Raw genomic sequence first — 23,929 nt, 5'->3', positions numbered from 1 at the left:
TAGGCTTAAGATATTGATCATCTATTTATGGTATTTCAATTTTATTTATTTATTTATTTATTTGCATTTTGGTGTCATAATAATTGTTTAATTTGAAATTGCAAACTAAAGGATTTGTTTTTATGTACTACTGACTCTGTTACTTGTGACCTTCTATTTAGGAAAACCACAATTATGCCGCTTGACCACAAGATCTTTGACGCAAGTTAAAGAATTTATTAATTTTCTAAACTTGCAAAAAAAAAAAAAAAAAAAAAAAGATCTTATATGCTCTTTTTTCCCCCACACATTTTAGCTCGAAACAATGAATGCATACAATATAGCTAAAGCAATGCCACATTTCTTTCCAAAATTTACCTTCAAAGTATTAATGTTTTTACCTAATCGTACTTATTTGAGTAATTCTGCATTTGATTAATAAGTAGATATATTTTTAACATCGGATGGTGTTAGTTCATTCACAAATAGCCAATAGATATAGACTTTGTTGGGCAAACCTAACTGAAAGCTTAAAAGTAGCTGAAAGCTGAAAAGCTATAAGGTAGAAGATGAAAACTGAAGTGTTTGGTAAAATTAATTTTTTGATAAGCTGATAAATGTAAAAAGATTAAAAAGAATATTTTCATAAAATTTAAATGATGTGATTATTATATTGTTTTTATATTATTAAATATATGAGATATATTTAATTTATATATTTTTTTTGTTTTTATAATTTATATGAGATATATATTAAATTAAAACAAAAGAAAAAAAGTTTTAGATATGAACGGACGATTGGAGTTAGAACTTAAAGTTAACTTATAAAGAAGTCATGGAATATAGTTAGCATTATGCTAACATTAAGAGATCTCTACTTAAGGCATGCTTATAAAGTTTTAGAGGTCATACAGTGTACTCTTTTGTACAATTTGGATGCGTTTTCTCATTCAGTTGTGCACATAATGTATTTTGAGAAACATCCCTTAAGGTACCGAGAATAAACATAGGGTTTGTTCATTAAGGACCTAAGTTGGAGAATTAAAATGCATGTGACCATAATGGATACTACTCTGATTAAATAGAGGACATATCACTATGATTCGTGTGTTTTGTTCTTTGATGATGGTTGTGCTAGTACTTGCACCAAGTGGGAGAATGTAAGATTTTCCCTAATAATATATATTATACATTATATATTAGGGCCTTAATTAAGTGGTGCAAGTTGACTAGGCTTATTAAGTGGTCTGGTTGGACTTAATAATTAGTAGTTGTTAGTCAACCAAACTCTGTGCCTAATATAACCTGGATTGATGGGATACAGGATTATGGATTAGATAACACATTCAGTTACGGTACTCAGACCGCTCAGTAGATACCAATACACCATCTAGGGTTCTGAGTCAGGTCTGAGGCAAAACATGGCTAACGGTCTACCGTTAAGAGGCAATACTACAGGAACATCAACTATGGCTGGAGATCTACATGGCTACGCTTCCGCTATCATACGAGGTCAGGTTTCTCGTATACTATGGTTTATTATAGTTAGATTATTTATATCTTTTGGCTATTTTTGATGAGTGGGAGTGACAGACGTGTCAACTTCAAGCTCTTAGCTGTTAGAGATAGTACTTAAAGTTAACTTATAAAGAAGTCATGGAATATAGTTAGCATTATGCTAACATGAAGAGATCTCTACTTAAGGCATGCTTATAAAGTTTTAGAGATCATACAGTGTACTCTTTTGTATAATTTGGATGTGTTTTCTCCTTCAGTTGTGCACATAATGTATTTTGAGAAACATCCCTTAAGGTACCGAGAATAAACATAGGGTTTGTTCATTAAGGACCTAAGTTGGAGAATTAAAATGCATGTGACCATAATGGACACTACTCTGATTAAATAGAGGACATGTCACTATGATTCGTGTGTTTTGTTCTTTGATGAAGGTTGTGCTAGTACTTGCACCAAGTGGGAGAATGTAAGATTTTCCCTAATAATATATATTATATATTATATATTAGGGCCTTAATTAAGTGGTGCAAGTTGACTAGGCTTATTAAGTGGTCTGGTTGGACTTAATAACTAGTAGTTGTTAGTCAACCAAACTCTGTGCCTAATATAACCTGGATTGATGGGATACAGGATTATGGATTAGATAGCACATTCAGTTACGGTACTCAGACCGCTCAGTAGACACCAATACACCATCTAGGGTTCTGAGTCAGGTCTGAGGCAAAACATGGCTGACGGTCTACCGTTAAGGAGTTGAAAGAGTTGCAGAAAATAATGAATAAAAATATAGGAGAAGAGAAAAAGTCAAAAATATTTTAATTGGGAAGGGTAAAAAATGTCATTTATTTAAAATAATACGGATAAATATGAAAAATGTTATGAAGCTCCTAGCTTATTTTTGAAATGCTACCTAAGGTAGCATTTCAAAATAAGTTTTGCCAGTCCCCTACCACTTAGTGTGCTGACCGTTGGGACTGGGGATTAGTCTTCTGGCTTTCGGCTGGAGGGATACCTTTGGGCAACAAAAAAAAAAACTCTTATTTTAAGCTACTAACTTATTTTGGAAACATCACCAAACAGAGCTTATAGCTTATTAATAGTTTAAAATAAATTATAAGTCCCTAAATAAGCTCTGCCAAACAGAGCCATAAAGAACTTTATTGACATGTCAAAAAGTAATTAAAATCAAGAGAGGAAAAAAAAATTTCACTAATATACACATTATGACATTAACAGGGCGTTTGGTTGGAGGGGGAAATTATGTGGGAAAGGAATTGTAATTCCATGGGAGTTGAATTACTGGGAATAAAGTGGAAATTTAAATTCTAGTGTTTGGTTGACAGGAATAGAATTACTGGGAATTTCAATTCCAATGTTTGGTATACATGGGAATTGAAAGGGAATAAGTAGTATAAAGTCAAAAATGTCCATTATTGTTGTTAGACATTAATTTTAGGTTAAAAAAGGAAGGGTTAATTTTGACTCATCACTATCTTTTTTTCCCAGGAATTAAAATACCAAGGGGGGACATGGGATTTTAATTCCATGAAAATGAGGGAATTGCAATTCCATGGAATTGCAATTCCCTCCAACCAAACTACGGAATTTAATGGCCTTTGGAATTAGATGGGAATTAAGTGCGAAGGAAATTTAAAATCCCTCCAACCAAACGCTCTGTAATAAGTTAGATTTTTTCCTTTTCTTTTTGCATTTTGATGTCATAATAATTATTTAGTAACGGCTAATTAATGAATTTATTACTCCGTATATTATATTTCTTAAATTGAAAAGATGGAAATGATATATTAAATGTTTATTCATTTTAACTCAAAATAATGAATACTTTATAGCTAATATACAATTTAATGGATACATTTAATTATATGATGATAATAGATTATACATTTGGGACAAATCACGTTACCCTAGTAAAAAGTGAGTCATTGTGTGGATAACTTTTAATTTGTTTTCATTTTTCTTTTTATCTGTACATTGTAAAATGTAACTAGCAATTATAATAAATAATAAAATGTCACCCCAATAACATGCATCCTCATAAAGAAAATATATGACTCTAAATAGATTTCAAAATACCTATAGTTCATTTATATATTATGTCGGCCTCTAATTGAAATACTATCAACTCGCACAATAATTAATTTTTCTAGGTATGTAAACTAAGGTGCATGATATGCATAGTTTTCACTTATTAATAATCATTGTATTACTCTCACTGGATAAGAGTGACAATGATCGCTGCTCTCCCCCACCTGACTAGAAAATGACCCATAATTAATTACTTTCAGTTTCAACATTCATCCACCATTTTCCCCACACCCTACTGTATATAATAAATAGTCCATAACGCAATAATGAAACTCCAAGCAATCCCACTTAAAAGTTAAAGCCCTGCCCTCAAGTCATCACCAATGAACCATGAGCAATACCACTTATTGCGGCTCATTTAGTCTATTCCATGGGATCAAATGTTCATACTTCAATCTATGTTGTTAAGTGCTACGTTTTTTCTTTTTCTCGCCTATGTAATTAGAAAACGGAAAATTGATGTGTTTTTAAACTTGGGCCAAGTGTATTATTGGGCTATAGCGGTGTACTATTGATCAGGGTATTGGAGTTGAGCCATGAATGTGGCAAATTATGTTGTGGCAAATTATATCGTGCATCGCGATGCATAATCGATTATGCACTGCGTATCAAAATGATGTCGTTTTGTTTAATGAAAGGAAATGACATCCGTTTCCCGCTGTTTCGCACCCTTTTACAAAAAGTAACTCTGTTATTCAGTTTCATTTTGTATATACTTCAGTTTCAGTTCAACACAACTACAGTTTCATTTCGATATAACTACAGTTTCATGCGATATTTATAGACTCAAATGTGGGGAAAATGTTATTTAATTTTATTTTATATACATTATAGTTTTATTAAAACACTACATGATCATTTTGATATAATTACAGCTTCATTGTACAATATACATCAAATATGTGAATTGTTATTCAGTTTCATTTTATATACACTGCAGTTTCATTTCACTACAACTACAGTATCATTTTGATATAACTACAGTTTCATTTGATAATATAAAAATAATACGTGAGGCAGTGTTGGTTTAGATATACTGTAATGTCAGTTGGTAATTAACATACAAAAAAATGCGCGTTCCGTTAACACGCGCCGTTTCTTTGCTTAAAGAAACGACATCGTTTTGACCGCGATGCACGTGCACCGCGGTCCACAATATAACGACCCTTATGTTGTGGAACCGTGTCCACCTTGCAAGGTGGACACGGTTCCAAAACCGTTTATAATTATAAATATATAGTTCAAAAATTATGAACATATTGTTTTATAATTATGAACATATCGTTCTGTAATGATAAATATAGATATTCAATAATTGTGAATATGAAATTAAAAAATTATTAATATATAAATTTATAATTATGAACATATAGTTCAGTAATTATGAACATAGAGTTCTGTAATTGTGAATATAGAGCTTAATAATTATGATTATGAAGTTCAAAAAATATGAATATATAACTTTATAATTATGAACATATAGTTTAGTAATTATGAACATAGAACTGTGTCCACCTTGCAAGGTAAACACGGTTTCACAGCATAACGATTGCATAAATGTAGTATGGATTAATATTGGATAGTTATTGGAGATTATATATTTAGTTTCATTCATCTAGCTAGATTCAAATTTTGTAAATACAATATCGAATCGTGTAAAACTACAATTAAAAGTTAATAGAATAAAAGAGAAGTTTGGGGCAAGAATAAAAGAGAAGTCCATAGTTTAAGAACAAAACAAGTGGCAATTGGCAAATGAATAGATAGGAGATTAGGAGAATATGTAGAATCAGAATCAGCCGTGGCTTGGTCATATACGCAAAAAATCTTGACAATGGATTGTTATCTGTTTTTTTTTTTTTTAATGCTATTGACTCTATTACAATTTTAGCTATTTTTTTTTAATTTTAATTTTTTACATTTTGAAATTAGAAGTGTATTGAATTAAGTTAAAAATTAAATATTAGATGAATTATTCAAAATCATGGTTCCGAAACAACAGAATTAATATCATTTCAAGAATTTAATGAACTCAATGCTGACTCCCTGTTTGATAAGTGGGATAATGCTTGACTTTCTCAGGTTGGTGGGGATTCTTAGGGATTGTTTACTAAAATGGAAAATTTGAGAACTTTTCAGAAAAACAGAAAAATAGAGAAATGAAAATATAAAAAATAAAAAACTTGTTTACTAAATTTATTTCTCCAATTTTGTTTTCTATCTCCAATTCTTCCGTTTATGTACAATTTTGAACGAAGAATGCAAAATCAGTGTTCTCCATTTGGAGAAATGATTGTTTTTTCCCTTCTTTGTTCCTTGTTTACTTCTTCTTTCATTCTTGTTTTTTCCCTTCTTTGTCCATTGTTTGTTCAATTGTTCCCCATTCTTCTTTCTCTCCTTTTTTTTCCCCTTCCTTAGTCCTTCTTAGGGCTGTTAACGAACCGAACATAATCGAACGGAGGTTGTTTGTGTTCGTTTGTTAAGAAATTTGGAGTGTTTGTGTTCGTGTTTGTTTGTTAGGATTTTTTAAAATCCTGTTCGTGTTCGTTTGTTAAGCGTTCGTTAGTGTTCGTTAACGTTCGCGAACACATTCACGAACGTGTTCGTTAACGTTAACGAACATGTTCGCGAATGTGTTTGCTAACGTTCGTGAACACGTTCGCAAACGTGTTCGTTAACGTTAACAAACACGTTCACAAACATGTTCATTAACAAGCACGTTCACGAACATATTCATTTACGTTCATGAACACTTAATAAACAAACACCTGCACAAGTTCATGATCACAATTCGTTCGTGAACAATAAATAATCTACGTTCACGAACAATAATCAAACAAACAACACAACTACAAAACTAATATAATATAATATAATATAATATAATATAATATAATATAAGATATATGTTTGTGAACATGTTCACGAACATTATTAAACGAACACAAACGAGCTTGTTCACAAACATTATTAAACGAACATAAACGAGCTTGTTCACGAACATTAGTAAACGAACACAAACGAGCTTGTTCACGATCTCTTAGCAAACGAGCTTACGACTGTTCAAGCTCTGTTTGTTTATTAACCAAGCTCTAAATTTTGTTTGTTAATGTTCGTTTACTTTAACAAACGAACATAAACCAGCGCTTACCAAACACGAACACGAGTAGTTTGACGAAAACTCTGTTCGCTAACACCCCTAGTCCTTCTTCCTTCCCCCCCCCCCCCCCCCCCCCCCCTTATCTTTTCATTATTATTATTATTATTATTATTATTATTATTATTATTATTACTACTAGTAGTAATTTACCCGCGCGATGCACGGGGAAAAAATTATGTTATTATAAATATAAATAAAAAAATAGAAAAAATAAAAATATTTTAAATTGTTTAATATAATAATATTTTTTGAGCTTCCATTGGTCAAGTATTTATTATTTTATAGAATGCAAAATTACAATTAAAATTAAAATCAAAATTTTGTATGGTTAATATAATCTCTACTTAGGTACATATTCAAATAAACTTTTAGAGAGAATTTACATAATTACATTGATTTATTCTTAATTGTATTTCATCTATATTATAATTTTCACAATATAAATAATAACTAAGATAATTACATTTAGAAAGCTAATTTCAAATTGTGTATGAGTAAATTTAAACTCTAATTGAACACGGTTTTTTTTATATGATTATATAATATATTCTTTATGCACATGCATGTCATTCCATAAACCCAAATGTCATTCTATAAGCCCAACACCACTTTTTGTGGAGATAATTCAAATGAATTTTTTTTTTCTTTTAAAAGTCCTAAGTTTAGAAATCCAGAAAAAACATTAAAGACCCATACGATATATACATTTATATATTTAAATTTTTATTTATGGCTCAAATGATTTTTTAATTTTTTTTTTTAAATTCTGAAGTCCAATAATTGATTCACGGCCCGCAGCATTTGCTTTCTTCCTCCCTTCTTGCTTTTGCCATTTCTTTGAAGCATTTGAGAAGATAGAAAAGTACACTCCACAATCTCTACCTGTAGAAGGTGGTTCTTTAATGTCTGGCTCCATTTTTTCTATCACTTTCCATGATTCTTCTCACATGAACTGGACTATATATATATATATATATATATATATATATATATATATATATATATATATATATATATAGGGTAAGAGTGAGCTTGGAGAAAAATAAGAATCAATTACAACCGTCTATCTAGAAAGATCTAATGGATCAAATCTAATTTAAAAAAAAAAATGTGGTAGTATTTTTTTAAAGGGAAAATTGTAATTGATGCCCCTCCATAATATGTCAATTATCAATGTCACCCCTAAATTATTAGTAGTACAAATGTTGCCCCTCAATTTTTAAAATGGTACATATGTTGTTTCTTCCGTACCGTACGGAAGGGGCAATATATGTAGCATTTTATAAAATTGAGGGATAAATTTGTACTTGAGAAAGACAATATATGTATTGTTTTGAAAATTGAGGGCAACGCTTACACCACGTTAGCATTTACCACCATCGGTCGGTCGATCTTTCTCCGGTCATTTCCGAGTGTCTGACTAAAATGCTTGGGGGCAGAGCTATACATCAGTTATTAATTTAACCAGGAAGTTCCAATCACAATATTATTGCACTTGTCCTCCTTGCACTACAATCCTTACCTCCCTGGGGGTGCTATTGCAAATTTAAAACAAAGGAATATCAATATATATTAAACACTGAGTAAATGAGAAATACAAGGAGGCAAGGAAGACACCCACGTTCTCAGGACAGATTCAAAATCAGTTGCCTTTGCAAGAGTATGAGTCACATGATTCGTTGACTTATGAATATGGCGAACAGTAATGTTTCCAATACCCCTAGCAATATCCCGACATTGCTTAACAACTGCACCAACATAAGAAAAGTTGTGAGTCGAAGAATTAAAAGCATAACAAAAATTTAAACAGTCTGATTCTAGTAAAATATTATCAAGACTAAGGTCCTTGAGCCATTTAAGTGCTCCTTTTACCGCCATCGTCTCCGCTAGATAAGGGTCTCGTCCACAACTTAATCACTGTTGTAAATTATAGAATTTCCGATCACCTGAAAATGATCTTAAATCAAGTCGAAAGTCTTGTTTCGACCACTTTTGGTATCCGGAAAAATCTTTGTTGCTATTTCCGACCACCTTTTACTTTCAACTTGATTTAAAATCACTTTCAGGTGGTCAAAAATTCTATAATTTCCAGCAATGAATTTACCACCCAAAGCCGCAACAGCACTGCCATAACAATATTCTTTACAATTTACTCTCCACACATTCACTTGCTGCTTCAAGCCTTCAGTTGTCCAAGCTGCATGCATTGCGCCACATCACAATATCATTACGCATGTTCCAAATAGACCACATAACAGCCGCCATTTTGATAGCACAATCAACATCTTGAGCAGCACTTTTGTTTAGTTGATAGTGGTGAAAATTGACATATCCTCCTGTTCCTTAGTAATGATGAGTGAACAGGTTTTCCTTTTCAACTTGGAGAATAAGGGTGTATGTAATGAGTGCGACAATTATCCTAAGTCTTGAAAATATTTGTTACTATTCGAAGTACCATTCGGTTGGTTTGAGTGTAGAGCAGAATTATCCTAAGTCTTGAAAATAAAATAATTAGAGTCTAAAATTTTTATTAGTTGGTATATCAAAATCTAAAAACATATGTTCCTAGCTAACAAAATATAACTGTAGTGTATCAAATCTTCTTCAGTTGGTTGGGACTTGCAGATTGATCCAATTATACTCTAAGCTTGAGTTTAATCTTCACTTTGATCTCTTCTCCAATGCTGTCTCGTTTCGTCCTTAATTATTTTGTACAACTTTTGCTATCAAACTTGCTCACAGTACACCGTGCTATTTTCCATGCTAAAAAGTGTCATGTTTATCTTCCACTTCTAGTGTTGAGTGCTAGTTAGCATCCATGCCTTCAATTGTGTATGCTACTTCTAGTAGCAATTCTACTTTTAGCATAAAATGTAGCCAATAAGATTCTAACCGTGTACCATTAATGCTCAGCATTTATACGCCATTTTCTCCTCTCTTCAAATAAATTAAATTTTTTCTCCAATTCTTTCTTTAAAATTAATTTTTCTAGAAAATTAATTATACTCTTTAAATTTTTTCATTTTTCTCCTTACTTATAATTTGCTATAAAGAAGTAACACTTCGAATTTGCTCAATCGAATAGTTAAAATTTCAAAACTTATACAAGTCTATTAACCCCCCTCCCCCCCCCCCCCCCCCCCCCCCCCCCCCACCCCGCCCTCTACTTGTAACCCCTCCTACCGGGACCAACAATATATTGCTATGGCAAAAATTTAGTGACTAAAATGACTAAACAAGGAATAATTGAGAGATTAAAAACGTTTTTTTTTTTCCTTAATTATATTTGTTTTGAAAAGATTTCCTTAATTATATTATTCACTTTCTAATAGACATTATATAATTGTAATAGAGTCAATTCTATTCACATTAGTTTATTACTTCCTTCATCAGTGGTTTACTTTCTAATTTTCACATCTTGACTACCAATAAATTAAAACTATTTATATTTATTAGTTATTCATAGATTGACCAACCATAATACAAGTTAAAAAGAGAAATATACTTATTAATCAAATTAAAAAAAAAAATCAATAGTGTTACATAAAGAAATGAATATATTTAGAGATAAATTTAAGAGAAGAATATAACAACACTCTTCAAGATACACATCACTAACATAAAATTATTAATTCAAAAATTATTTTTATTATTTTCCACAAATTAAATAAATATTTTATACATTAAATAAATAAATAAAATTTACTACTAAAATTTCATCTTTAACAACGTTTTATCAGGATTCCGTGATCAAAGTTTGTGTATCCAATGTAAAATGTAGGGTTAAAGCATTGGTAGCAGACAGCCAGACACAGAGATTTGAGAGTTCTGATTAAATAATTAAGAATATGCCACGCACTTGATTACATCACACTCATTTAGATTGGAGAATTTTATTTGATTATATATATTGATTTCAAATGATGCATACTTGATTTGTTGGCACTCCAAAATATTAATAAACTTGTAATATTTTATTATTGATGTGATGATGATATATGTGATGACTATTCCCTTTACTTAATCTATGGGCTTCAAAGTGTAGGGGCAAACATGTCCATGACCAAATTCAATCACAACTGGTGTGTCTTCATCATAAAAAATAAGAAAAAAAATTTGGTTTTAAGTAATGTGGTATTTGCCAAGCACTTTCTACTCAGATAACACTTATGTGTCTCCCCTTAAGGGATGGTCACAAGGTTGAACCCCGGTGGTGGGGTATTGACTCTTTGAGCTATAATAGTTAGAGAAAATATATAATATATATTACCTTGTAATACAGTCAATAGTATTTAAAAAAAAAAAGAGAGAAAATGGTCAAATAGGTCCCTTAACTTTAGCTAAAAGGGCAATTAAGTCCCTGAACTTAAAAAAATAGCAATTAAACACTTAAACTTGTCAAAATGAGTCAATAAAGCCCATAAAACGGTAGATGACCTATTATAACACGTCATTTTAATTCCAGCTAAAAAAATCGGCGACGACTAGTCGCCATCTACGGCGAAAGGCGACTAGAAAGGTCGCCTCTCCAATGGAGAAGGTGACCGGATTGGTCGCCTCTCCAGTGGAGAAGGCGACCAGATCTGGTCGCCTTCTCTACACCCGCACTGGTCGCTTTTCCACCGGAGAAGACTACCGGTCGTCTTCTCCGGAAAAGCCACCGGAAGTTGGTTTTAATGGTGGTTAAACGTGATATTATAGGTTACCCGTAAATCGGACCTATTTGACTCATTTTGACAAATTTAAATGTTTAATTGTTATTTTTCAAAGTTTAGGAACCTAATTGCCCTTTTGGCTAAAGTTTAGGAATTTATTTGACGATTTTCTCTTTAAAAAAAAAAAAAGAGTAATGTGATATTTATGAAAATTAAAATATTAGCTTCCTTTACTAAAACCATTACATAATTATTATTTATTACTTGATGTGACATTAAATTACGTACATAACTGCTATTTATTACTTGATGTAACATTAATTAAAATTTTTCTTATGAAAACTTGTAAGTTGACCAATTTCATCCTTAATTAATTAATAAATGACTTAATTCTATTTTTTTTCATAAATTTATAGGTGTCAGTTCACTTTTAGTTTTTTTTTTTTTTCAGAATATATTACTTTGGTCTTATTACCATTTTTGCCATTCATCATCAAAATTATTGAAATATCATTAATTTTATACAAAGTGGGTTGACATTTGACCTGCTATATTTTTATTTTATTTTATTTTTTTACAAAAAGTTCATAATTAAAAACTTAAATGTCATTGTAGTTTATGGAATTTAAACAGTTTTATTTATAAATGACCAAAAATGGTCATGTCACAGTAATACTATAACCAAATAGAGTGTTCTGAAAAAAGAAAAAAAAAAGGCCTAAAAGGAATTTGACATTTATAAGTCTAAGATAAGACTAAAAATGAAATTAACTCTTAATAAATAATTTACACAATAATTAAATCTAAAACGATATTCAATTTAATAATGTAATAATGATATGTTAAGTATTAAATCTGATTTTGTCGATAAATGATGTCATTCAATATAGTAATGAACAATTGAAACTTTTTTTTATTATAAGCAAGGGGATACCTTATATACACACTACTTGCCTCAAGTTTAGGTTCGAACCTTTCACTGCACCTCCCACTTAGGGGAGCAACCAGGTACTAGTGAACCACAAGCCACTTAGTAAATGAATAATTGAATTTAATTCTCTAAAGATTAAACTCATCGCTTGTATAACTCAGGAGTTAAAAATGATACACATCTAATTTATAGACATATTATAAGTATAAGACTAAAACTGTAAATTTATCCTTTTTATTACTGTAAAACCTAAATGCCTATCTTGCAGTCTTTATAAGTAGCAAGGTCCTTTTCGAACATCAAATCGACTAGGAAAAAAATTACATGCGCGCACATAATCACATATATATACTCCTTAGTGCGACAAATAAATAAAGGGAAAAAAAAAAAAAAACCTAAAATAGACTTAAAAATAGAAAAGAATATAAATGCTAATGATAAGGAAACTGTTACTCTTACATTTTAATTTTTTTTAGGATGATGAGAGAAATTTGAAATCATTATTTGAGGATGTATAATGAGTAAATTTACTTTGTGATTTTGGCCAATATATAAAAGATTACAAGGAAGTAATCTAAGTTGTTTATAGTTGACTAGTTCAAATCAAGAAGGCTAATAAATCGCTCATGGTTAGAGTTAAACTTGTAACATTGTAGTTACTAAATTAAGCCAACTTTGTTGTCTGCACACTTACATTTTTAGATTACGTTTATTAATTTACCAAATAGAAAATCTACATCTACAAATATAATAAGAGCGAATAAAGTTAAGCACTTAATAGGAACAAAGAAATGTTGGCGTAATTGTTTGTTAAAATAAATGGTTCATATTATTTTGATTTTAGTATTTTTTTTAATATAATTTTTCTTATTTACTCTCTATTATATTATTTTTTCTCTTAAATAATCCTACATTCTGTTAGACTAAACTTTAGTAACGGAATATTCCGTTAACTATTTATTATTCTTAACTTATTTGTTAATTTCTATAAGTAAGGTCTTAGGTTCGAGCCACATCCCAATCAGAGTTGACATAATTGTTAAACATATACCACGAATATGCTAAAATGTATTTTAAAAAATACTATATAAAATTTAACATAAACTTTGGTCAAATAATTAGTCCGACTAAATACATAACATTTAAAGTTGAGCATCAAATATTATAATCAGGAACCTTGAAAATCATTTTCTTTGTTTTTTTTTTTTTTTTAAAATTTTGGTTAATTTTTTTTTCTTTAAATTAATCTTCTTTTGATTATTTAGAACAAGACTCAATATTTCAATTATGCTTTTGCATTGTTGGAATGATTTAGGTCATTATGGTATTAATATTTTTTGTACGTATTTCTACAATGGTATAATTGTACATTACTTTAAGTTGAGCATCAAATATTATAATTAGGAACCTTGAAAATCATTTTCTTTGCTTTTTTTTTTTTTAAAAAAAAAATTCGGTTAAGTTTTTTTTTTTTCTTTAAATTAATCTTCTTTTGATTATATTTAGAACAAGACTCAATATTTAAATTATACTTTCACATTGTTGGAATGATTTAGGTCATTAAGGTATTAATATTTTTTGTATGTATTTCTACAATGGTAAGAAAGGTCTTAGGTTCGAACCACATCCCAATCAGAGTTGGCATAATTGTTAAACATATACCACGATTATGTTAAAATGTATTTTAAAAAATACTATATAAAATTTAACATAAACTTTGGTCAAATAATTAGTCCGACTAAATACATAACATTTAAAGTTGAGCATCAAATATTATAATTAGGAACCTTGAAAATCATTTTTTTTTTTAATTTCGGTTAAAGTTTTTTTTTTCTTTAAATTAATCTTCTTTTGATTATTTAGAACAAGACTCAATATTTCAATTATACTTTCGCATTGTTGGAATGATTTAGGTCATTATGGTATTAATATTTTTGTATGTATTTCTACAATGGTATAATTGTACATTACTTTACAAATATATATTGTACTATTATTTTTTTTATTGGACAAAATTATTCTTACATCATTGTCAGACCTGCGCGACCTAACTATAAAGTTGTTGATAAGAAATACAACTACACATGCACTCTAAAATGGTATGACCATTTTTCAAAAAATTGACAATGTAGACATCCCACTAGCTCCAATTGAACGAGTTTACATATCATTTTCAGAATTTTACTAATGCATGACAACTTTTAAAGAAATTGTAAGTTAATTTTTACTAAATCATTATAACAATATATATTGTAACCATATATTTGGTATTATTATCATAATCATCTATTGACAACAATTATAACAATTGTCATTGACAAACCCTCAAAATAATATGTCTCAACAACGAATGAAAAAAAAATCAATGCCTTCATTGTTGTGGATGAAAAGTATGTACCCTACTTTATTACTCTTATTAAATTAAATAAATTAGTAGCTACAACAAAAAATAATACAGATTCATTTATTTAATTTAAAATTAGATTATATTTCTATAATGCTTTTATTCAAAAAAAAAAAATTATTCGTTATAAAAAAAAATTAAAAAAAAATAGAGATATAATTTCATTATATGATCTTTATTTTCTACCATTTAAAGATTCATTACTATCAAATTCATTAATTAATTATATTCAGTACATTGCCATTGTCTTCATTTTACTATATCTTGTAATTAAATATCAAAGTTATTATAATACAAAATATATATTATATATTTATTTACTAAGTATTTTATACAAATATAATAAATATTACTCTCTCTGTCCCATTTTATCTGTCCTACTTACTATTCATTAGTCAAACCAACTCTTTCGTTTTTGCTTATTTTCTTTATTGTTTTTTACTAATAAATTTGATTTTTTGTGTTTAATAGTACTTTTAGTGTAGTTTCTAAATATATAAATTTTGTATATTAATATTAAACTTAATATTATGAAAAATTGAATTAAAAATAACTCAGTCAAGCCTCGTTAACCAAACCAGACACATAAAGTGGACGAAGGGAGTAATATTTTGTTTAATACTTTCACATGATAATCTACAAGACACATCTCACAACACATGAAATTAAACATGTAAGGGAAAAACTATTACTGCCAAATGTCAACATGTGCTTGCAAGATAATGAGTTCATAATACAATTAAGATCCCAGTCATATACACAGCAACACAAATCTAAAACTTCCTACACCATAATCTCATTACATTACATTGCCCTCTATGTTACCACCAGTAACCCAATTACACACGACACACTACCAATAAAAAAGATGAGGACAAGTACTGAAGATGAAGACAATGACAATGCTACCCAAAAGAGAATTAAGAAGAATTGGAGAAATTTAAACCAAAAGTAGTATTTATTTAGACTATCGTTATTAGACTAAGTATTTAGACTAGCGTTATTACAAAATTACATACATTTATTTTAGTGACAATTATAATCAGATCAATCTCACATATATTATCTTGCATTTATATATTTTGAGTTATTAATTTAAATAAATAAATTTAACATTCAATTACTTATATATGAACATATTTTATATAATCTTACATTAATATACTTTGAAGTACTTATTTAAAAATAATTATTAAACATTATTTCATTTGCGGTACCACTTTGGGTTGGGAAGGTTGCAACCGTCAATAGTCATGTTCGGTGAGATTTTTTTCATTGAAATATCTCTAATATATTAACCATAAAAATGATTTGTAAATCTTTTACTAAAGAAAACTAAATGCAACAGTAATAACAAAAAAAATATTATATTTAAAGTACGTGAATGTTTCTTACGGATTGACAGTACAATGGAAAATATTTATACTACACATAAGCGTATGTTTTACTTTTTATTTTTTAAAAGGGAAAAATATTTAAATACACCATTTTATTTTATTCAAAAATTAATTAGGTTCTTAAATAATTTTTAAAATGTACAATTAAATCTATTAACCTGTAATTTTGATACATTAAAGTCCAAAAATCGATTAGTGACATGTAATAGCAGGTTAATAAGGTTCTAGTGACACTCCAACCAACTCCAACAAGGTTACGGGGATTAACATCGTCAACTATTTGCCAGTCATCAGTGTTAGCCCCTGAAACCACATTGGATTTAGCTGGAGGATTGCCGGAGTTAGTCAAAGTGTCGCCAGAATTATAGTGACATGCTATTACAAGTCATTAACAATTTTTTGAACTTCAATGCATCAGAATAACATGTTAATGGGTTTAATTGCACATTTTAAAAGTTTAGAGATCTAATTGACTTTTCGAATAAAATTTAAGAGCCTATTTGACTTTTTTTTTTTTTTTTTTTGTTGAAATACAATTCTTTGTAGAAGATTACGACTTGGATAAGAAATTTAAGGATAACTAACTAAATAAGAAATAAACATGTGTATAATCAATTTCTTTTTCTTTGTACAAACAAATACAATATAATGGGTGTCTCTCCATTCACCCTCTAATGTCTACACGACAAGTCATAATTTATGACCACACACCAACACCAAATTTTCAATCTTTTTTATTAATTTATATTTTTTTCTACTTCTTTTCCTTGAGCGAGCCAATAATCAATTATTATGGGCTTAATTAAACAAATTGAACACAATCCACCTAACCAAATCATAATTATCTATAATTTTGTACAATTAACACACCTTTATCCAAACACTAATGTTTAATTCTTTCACCTCTCCATGTCCGAAGACGCAAAAAACTTGCCCATTTCAAGAAACCTCTTTGACTCGCCGTTTCGCGCAGCTTTGTCGTCTCTCTTCTGCGCCTCAACATCTTCAATTTCTATTGTAGTTTCGTCGTCTTGGTCGTCCAGTTTCGTCGCCAGAGACTGGTACTCCACTTTTTGGTCGTAAATCTTGAGGAGCGCCAAGTATGCGGCGACGGCGAAAATGGTGACGGCGATTACGTACCAGCTGAACTGAATGTTGACGAGCGATTTGGCCCGCTCGAGGTCTCCGTGGGCGTGGCAGCGCACCACCTGGTGTCCCTCCTCGGAGTTGATGAAGCAGCCTTTGGGGATAAGCTCCGGCGTCCAGAGCATGAAGCCCATCGCCATAAACCACACGCCTTGGAGGAGAATACTGGCGGACCTCACGAAGCCGGTGAGGAAGCTGCGGGGGAAAGGGATGCTGAGAAGGGTGGTGGCTAAGGACACGAAGATGACGGCCTGGAGGAGCCAGTGGTACTGGCCTTCCACCCCCATGTGGTCGGCGGAGTGGAGGTGGAAGAGGAGGAGCTGCTGGGCGAAAGCCATGGCGCCGAGGAATTGCGTCAGCTGGAACTTTGCCGGTGCCGCGGTTTTGTCCAGGAGGACGGAGAAAACGGCGTAGACGAGGAAGGTGAGGGAGATGTTTGAGTGCTCGAAGTTGTGGAGATGGTTAGAGGGTATGGTCCCATCTAGGTCTAACGGCTGGTGCCTAGCCGGGCCTATGAAAAGCTCCATGGATATGGAACCTAAGCAGCCACCCATGATCAAGAAAAGCTCCAAGTATTTGATTCTTGGAGTGGGGAACCATGGGAGAGAAGTGTAAGCTTTTGGGTGGAGAGCATGGAGCCTTATGTGGTTCAATAGATGCCATAGCCCAATCACAAAGAAACCAAAACCTGGTGCAACATGCCCCACCAATGTACCCATGTCTTAGATTGTCTGTCTGGTCTGCGGGTTTTTTGGTCTAGAAGTTCTGTGTAGAGAGAGAGAGAGAGAGGGAGGGGAAAATTTGAGGCTGGGGTGGTGAGATGGAAAAGGGATGAGAGAGAGAGGGGGATTTATATACTGCAGATTCAGTATTTGAAAGAGAATTTTATTTGATGGTCTAAGGCTCCAGAGGCTTCTATGAGGGAGTTGAAGTTTGAATATTTTGGGTAACTTAGAGCTTGAGAGGCGTTTCATGTTTTGGTGAAAATGGATTATGTAACACGTGATTGGGATTTGGGATTATATAGACCACTATTTAAGTTAGTCATAGAAAGTACTCTATCTATGACATATTGAATGAATTTAAAGAATAAAATAAATATTAGTTCATCACTTCCACAAAACTCAACAAATTCATTAATATTATCTAATTAACTAACCAACATGGTTGGCGTGGTGGTTCAGTACCTCGTCCCTTAAGCATGAGGTTGGTCAATCCCCTACCACTTAGTGCGCTGACAGTAAGTAAAAAATTATCTAATTAACTAGTATTTTAACTAGTATATTATCTAATAGATAATATATGTTTTTTTCTATGACGTTTAATTTCTGTTGAAAATATAACCATTAATGTGCAATCCAATTATTAGCTTAAGCTTTTAGTTGAGATGGAGCACATGCTTCAATTTGGTATCAGAGTCAGACCAAAGGTCATAGGTGTCACTCGATAAGCGACTATGCAGAGGCTTTTAGTTGAGATGGAGCACATGCTTCAATTGTTTCTAGCTTCTAACAATATGTTTAGTGTGATAACACACATTTAATGTAAGTTTTTGAAATTATTGAAAAACAATATGTTTAGTGTGATACCACACATTTAATGTAAGTTTTTGAAATTATTGAAATAACGGATGGTAAATGCTATCGAGCATCTAGTGTCAGTACGTTTTACCTGTCATTCATTATTCATTAAGGTCAATGTTTGATGATTAACCAAAAGACTAATGAATATACATAAAATAGTAAATGTTAAATTTTGTAAATAATTATTATTTTATTTTTAAAAATATACTGTTGTCCGTTTTATGTTTATAATAGGAGATACGATGATGTCTCTCTTTCTTATATTTTTGTTGGAGTGTTGGTGGCTTGGAGAGGAAGTTAAGGTTATTGGGTTCAATTTCAAAACAGTTGACCAGAAACAGTTCTTTAACTTTATGAGGTGTGCATGCATGTAAGGAGTTAATTAGCTAGGAGGTGAGGTGGCCTTTTCGCTTTCTAGATGAACAGATGACTAATTTCCAATGAACACTATCATGTTCAAAACAACCCTATTTGTACATCTTTCTAGTCCATTTCGAGGTTTCTTCCTTTGCTGTCCCTCTTCCAACTGCTTCCATGTTTGTATGTAACTTTAATTTGAAAGCGACATTCCATGGAAAAGATTAACGTAACACGCTAAAGTATTTCAGGTTAAGAAATTTAAGGAAGTAAACCTTGCCTTAAATTTTGTGAAACTTTTTTTTTTTTTTACCCTAAATAAGATCTTCGCACTACCTACCCCAAATTTCAAACTCTATCTATACTACGAAGTACTAATAAAAGTAAAATTCTACTTTTGCAACTTCACGCCTAAATTACCTCCAACTCCTAAACTATTATTGTATAAAATCTAATAAATATTATGGTAGAAATATGTATTTCTTATAAAAATATGTTTGTCTTGGTAAATATGACAATAATATAAATACGTAAATTATTTGGTAAATATTGTATTAAAATAAGTACACACTTATGAAAAACATTTTTCGGATAAGTACACAATTATGTACGAAATTTCATTTTCTTACATATATAATATACTTTTTTTAAAAAAGTAATACTCTCATTGAAAACAATCAAAACATAGTATTTTAATACTTTTTATTATAAAACTAATACTTTTGCCTAGAAATGTAATAATTGGTGATACATAAAAAAATTTACATTTTTGTTAAAAAACACTCCGTATTACATAAATTTTTATGTATAAGTAATATGACACATAAATTTTTATGTATATACATATAAGCCAGTTCATATGAAAACCACACCCAAGGTGAGAACTTATGGCCTAATTTAATTTGGAATTTTCATTTGGCAAGATCTGATTGATAGGATTTAATGGGTATTTTAAACCCTTATTTATTTATTTAGTTATTTATTTATTGCGTTAGGGGCATTTAGGTAGTTTTTCACATAATTTCCTTACATACGAATTCCTAATTGATTATATTGCGTGATTTTTGGGAATCATAACTATGATTTTAAAGATTTTTTTGATATTTTTTTCTTCCTTTTTCTTTTGATTTTTTCTAGCGCTCGTGGTGACTACTTGGAATAGCTTTATGTTTGATAAGATATGAAATAGCTCATAAGTGTGCTTCGTTTGTACTAAATTATTGACTAAATGCTAGGTAATTGCACTTAAATGAGGCTTTGTTCATGTGTTTATGGATCGAGGAAAGGAAATTTGGGCTTTTTCATGTACGAGCTTAAAATGATGAGGTCAAATCGGGATAATACCGAGGTAAAATGGTCCAAAAATTGAAAGTGAAAATCATAGCACTGAGCAACAGAGTAGCAGAGCAAAGATCGTGTCCAAGAGGGTGTCACGCTGAAGGTCACGCCGTGACCATCGGCGTGACACTCTAGCTAGCTTTTAGATGGTTAGGCATCACGCTGAAGGTCACACCGTGACCATCAGCATGACAGCCCCACATCTGAAAGTGGCCTAGCTTGTCACGATGAAGGTCACTGTGTAACCTCCATTGTGACCTGCTAGGCCACCTTGCGGATCTTTGGGTGTCACGTTGGTGGTCACAGCGTGACCCTTGTTCATCTGCAAGGCAATATGCCTGGTCACGATGGAGTTCACACCGTGACTAGGCAATCTGAAGGTAGTTAAATTGGCGCGATTCCAAGAACATAAATAATTAAATAGTTTTAGGCATTATTTTCATTCTATCATTTAATTTTTCAGTCTCCCTCTACATTTTCTCTCCACTCAAACTATCTAAGAACATACCCCATTGTAATCCATGATCTTTGAAAAGATTTAGGGGAAGATTACTACATGTAATTACATTTGCAACTTCAATTTTAGAATTATTTTGTCAAGTTTTATAAAGTAAAGTTCTCTACTTCTTACTCTTGCATTTTACGTTATTTGTAGTTTGAATTCATCATGTATTGTTTTAATAACTTTGTTGTATGCCAACTCAATTATGAGTAATTAAATTAGTTTAGGGATTTAGATTGAATTACTTTGTATGAATGCCAACATGAATTGGATTGCCAAATCTACGACTTGCAATATTTTTATAATGAATTTGATTGTGAAATTGGTGAATTGTTTTTACTCTTGTTTGGTTAGGGCCTAACTTTTCAAGAGGATTTTGGATTTGGTGTTTCACCTATGAGAATAGGGATTCACCATAGCCAAACCTATCACATTTCTAACTCACTCTTGAGAAAGGGGAGGGGAGTTGGAAGGGAAAGAGCACACAAGGTGTTTGATTAATTGTCTCACCTAGTCTAGTTGCCATGAGAATGGCGTTGGCACTTGCTAAAATTCCTCACTTTCATTATTGATCTTTGTTTGGCTTAGAAACTTAGAACATTAAGAAACATTTATGCAAAGTGGTTTTTATCTAAATATCTAAATCATTCCCTTCAATATTGTGTTTTACTTAATTTATTGCTTTATCTTATATTTGTTCTCAATGCAAATAATCATTTCCTTTTGATTAGCTTTCAAACACTCAATGATCTCGTGTTTAACCCGTCTCTACTCAATTCCCTTATAGCCATTCCTAGAGGACGACATTCACTAAACATCACCACTAAAAACCAACTTTCCAATTATCATGTGTGTGTGTGTCTATTGATAAGTGCTTATTTGTCTATATTTCCCCCCCTTTCACTAAGACATTTTGCTTATAAATCATTCCAAATTTCATGAGATTATGATTAAATTGTGTTATTTTGCAAAGAGTTTTGTTTGGAAACAAAGATGAGTATTTTCAGGCATTTTGGTGGACATTGGAGTCAAATGGAGCGTTTTGGATACATTAGGAGTCCATGGGAGCCAATGAGAAGTTAAGAGGATGGACAAATACTTCCAATAGAGCCTAAGAGCGGTGTATTCAATGGTCTTAGTCATTTGGGCAAATCAAAACAAAAGAGGAGCAAAAGATCAAGACATTGTAATTTTTGTTCATTTTGGACACTGCTCGGTTTTTTGACCATATCTCGGCCAAGGAATGTCCAAATGAAGTGATTTTTGCACAATTGGAAAGCTACCTTAAAGGGCTACATCTCTGTTGAAGATTACAAGTGCCAATAAAATGGTTTTAGGGGTGAAAAATAGCCTAGAAGTCAAGATAAGTGCACAGAATTATGTTTTCAGGAGCCTGGTACTACCTTGCATACCCCCATCCGTGAGGCAGTACCACTGTGCTATGTTCACTATATAGGCGCAGTTTTAGTCATTTCTACATGGTTTTGACCCATGGTTGAGCCCTAGCTTCTCTCTTTCACTTCCTTTCATATTGTAGTGTTAGATTAGGTTTAGATTTAGGATTCTTAACATATTTCAAGCTTGTAATCAAGGATTCAACACTTGGATTCCAACATTTCAAGATTCTACCATCCAATTTCTTTAGAGAAGTTTTACTTCCTTTTATCTCTTTATTTTGCAAGATTTATGTTTATTACTTGTGTTTTTGTGTTCTTTATGCTATTTAATCATGAGTAGTTAGTTTATAGACGTAAGGTAGGGTTGTATTACCTATCTTGATGCTTAGTTTGTGATTATTGCATAAAGGGGATTTTATCTTACCTAGGGTTCTTGAGTTTATGAAGGATTTGTGTTTGTATTTTGTTAATGCTTGGTGTACATCATTCATTAACATGTTTGGGAGGATTCTTGGCCTCAATGAGAGTTGGGTCAAGATTCCAAGCCACTCCTTGCATAAACTCGATTTTTCCTATGAAAATGGGGGAAATTGGGGGTTTTAGATGTTTTGTGTTCTTGAAGAACTTGGAGTTGATTCACCACGAGAGTGGGGCAATTCCTTGTTCTAATCCTTGTTAATTTGCTCACGTGAGTGACTTATAGACTAGGATTCTTACGTGCATCCCCTCTATTCCTTGGTTATGCGATTTTCCTCAATCCTTAGGTTGTACTATGCATCTAGAAGATAATGCTCCCTAGCTTGAGTCCTATTTCTTTATTTCGTGTTTACATCTTGTTCATAAGTGTTCGTGTTATTTTGTTTAGTTATCATGGTCTTAACTTGGTTATGATTTGCTTAGCTTCTTGTTGATTTCCTTATGCTAGTGCCTAGTTTATTGCGATTGCATATTGTGTGCCATAAGCCCCAATCCCCTGAGGATGAAATTTCACACATGTACACTCGCCATCACTCATTTTTGCTACAATCAAAAATTGGCGCCATTGCCGAGGTTTGGCAATTTGGTGGTTTTATGTGATTGCTTGTTTTGCTAGCATTGGAATTTAGGGAATCTTAGGAGACTAAGCTTTTTCTTTCTTTTTGTTTGTTTTTATTGTTCAAGATTTGTCTTCCAATGGGGAGGTTTTACAAGATTTGCTCTTGCCAAACGAAGGTCATGTGGTTGAAGCAAATGAGATGATAGGTGAGGATCTCAAAGATAAAGATGAAGATGATGAGGTTTATGATGAGTGCATTGAGATGGAAACACCAAGTTGGGGAGAGATTATAGGGTTGCAAGGGAATGGTGATAATGAACAACTAGAAGATGGTCCAATTGAAGAAGTGCAAGAAAATGATGGTGTTGAGAAAGAAACAAAAGATGAGAGTGTTGAGGAAGAAAGGGAAGAGAATATGGAAGA

At 31.6% G+C, this 23,929-nt stretch overlaps 1 protein-coding gene and 1 long non-coding RNA gene across 3 annotated transcripts in view; one reads left to right on the top strand and one right to left on the bottom strand.

Annotated features, from left to right (window-relative positions):
- The window catches only part of LOC109160072, a 24,624-nt gene extending 695 nt beyond the window's left edge, over positions 1–23,929 (top strand). For both annotated transcript variants that reach the window (XR_002050688.1, XR_002050687.1), the window contains exons 2-3: positions 10,012–10,022; positions 23,860–23,929. This is a non-coding gene — a long non-coding RNA (uncharacterized LOC109160072). The remainder of the gene's footprint in view (positions 1–10,011; positions 10,023–23,859) is intronic.
- On the bottom strand, positions 16,733–18,115 carry LOC109160071 (transmembrane protein 45A-like). The gene has a single exon (XM_019308204.1). The coding sequence runs from the start codon at positions 18,010–18,012 to the stop codon at positions 17,047–17,049; it is 966 nt and encodes a 321-aa protein (XP_019163749.1). The 5' UTR covers positions 18,013–18,115; the 3' UTR covers positions 16,733–17,046.

This window comes from Ipomoea nil, unplaced genomic scaffold, assembly GCF_001879475.1.
Source record: "Ipomoea nil cultivar Tokyo-kokei standard unplaced genomic scaffold, Asagao_1.1 scaffold2845, whole genome shotgun sequence".
Classification (NCBI taxonomy): domain Eukaryota; kingdom Viridiplantae; phylum Streptophyta; class Magnoliopsida; order Solanales; family Convolvulaceae; genus Ipomoea; species Ipomoea nil.
The sequence above is the reverse complement of the archived record's forward strand: the minus strand, read 5'-3'. Positions and strand labels throughout refer to the sequence as shown.

Coding starts and splice junctions, on each gene's coding strand:
- LOC109160071 (XM_019308204.1), bottom strand. CDS start 18,012: ATGGGTACATTGGTGGGGCATGTTGCACCAGGTTTTGGTTTCTTTGTG.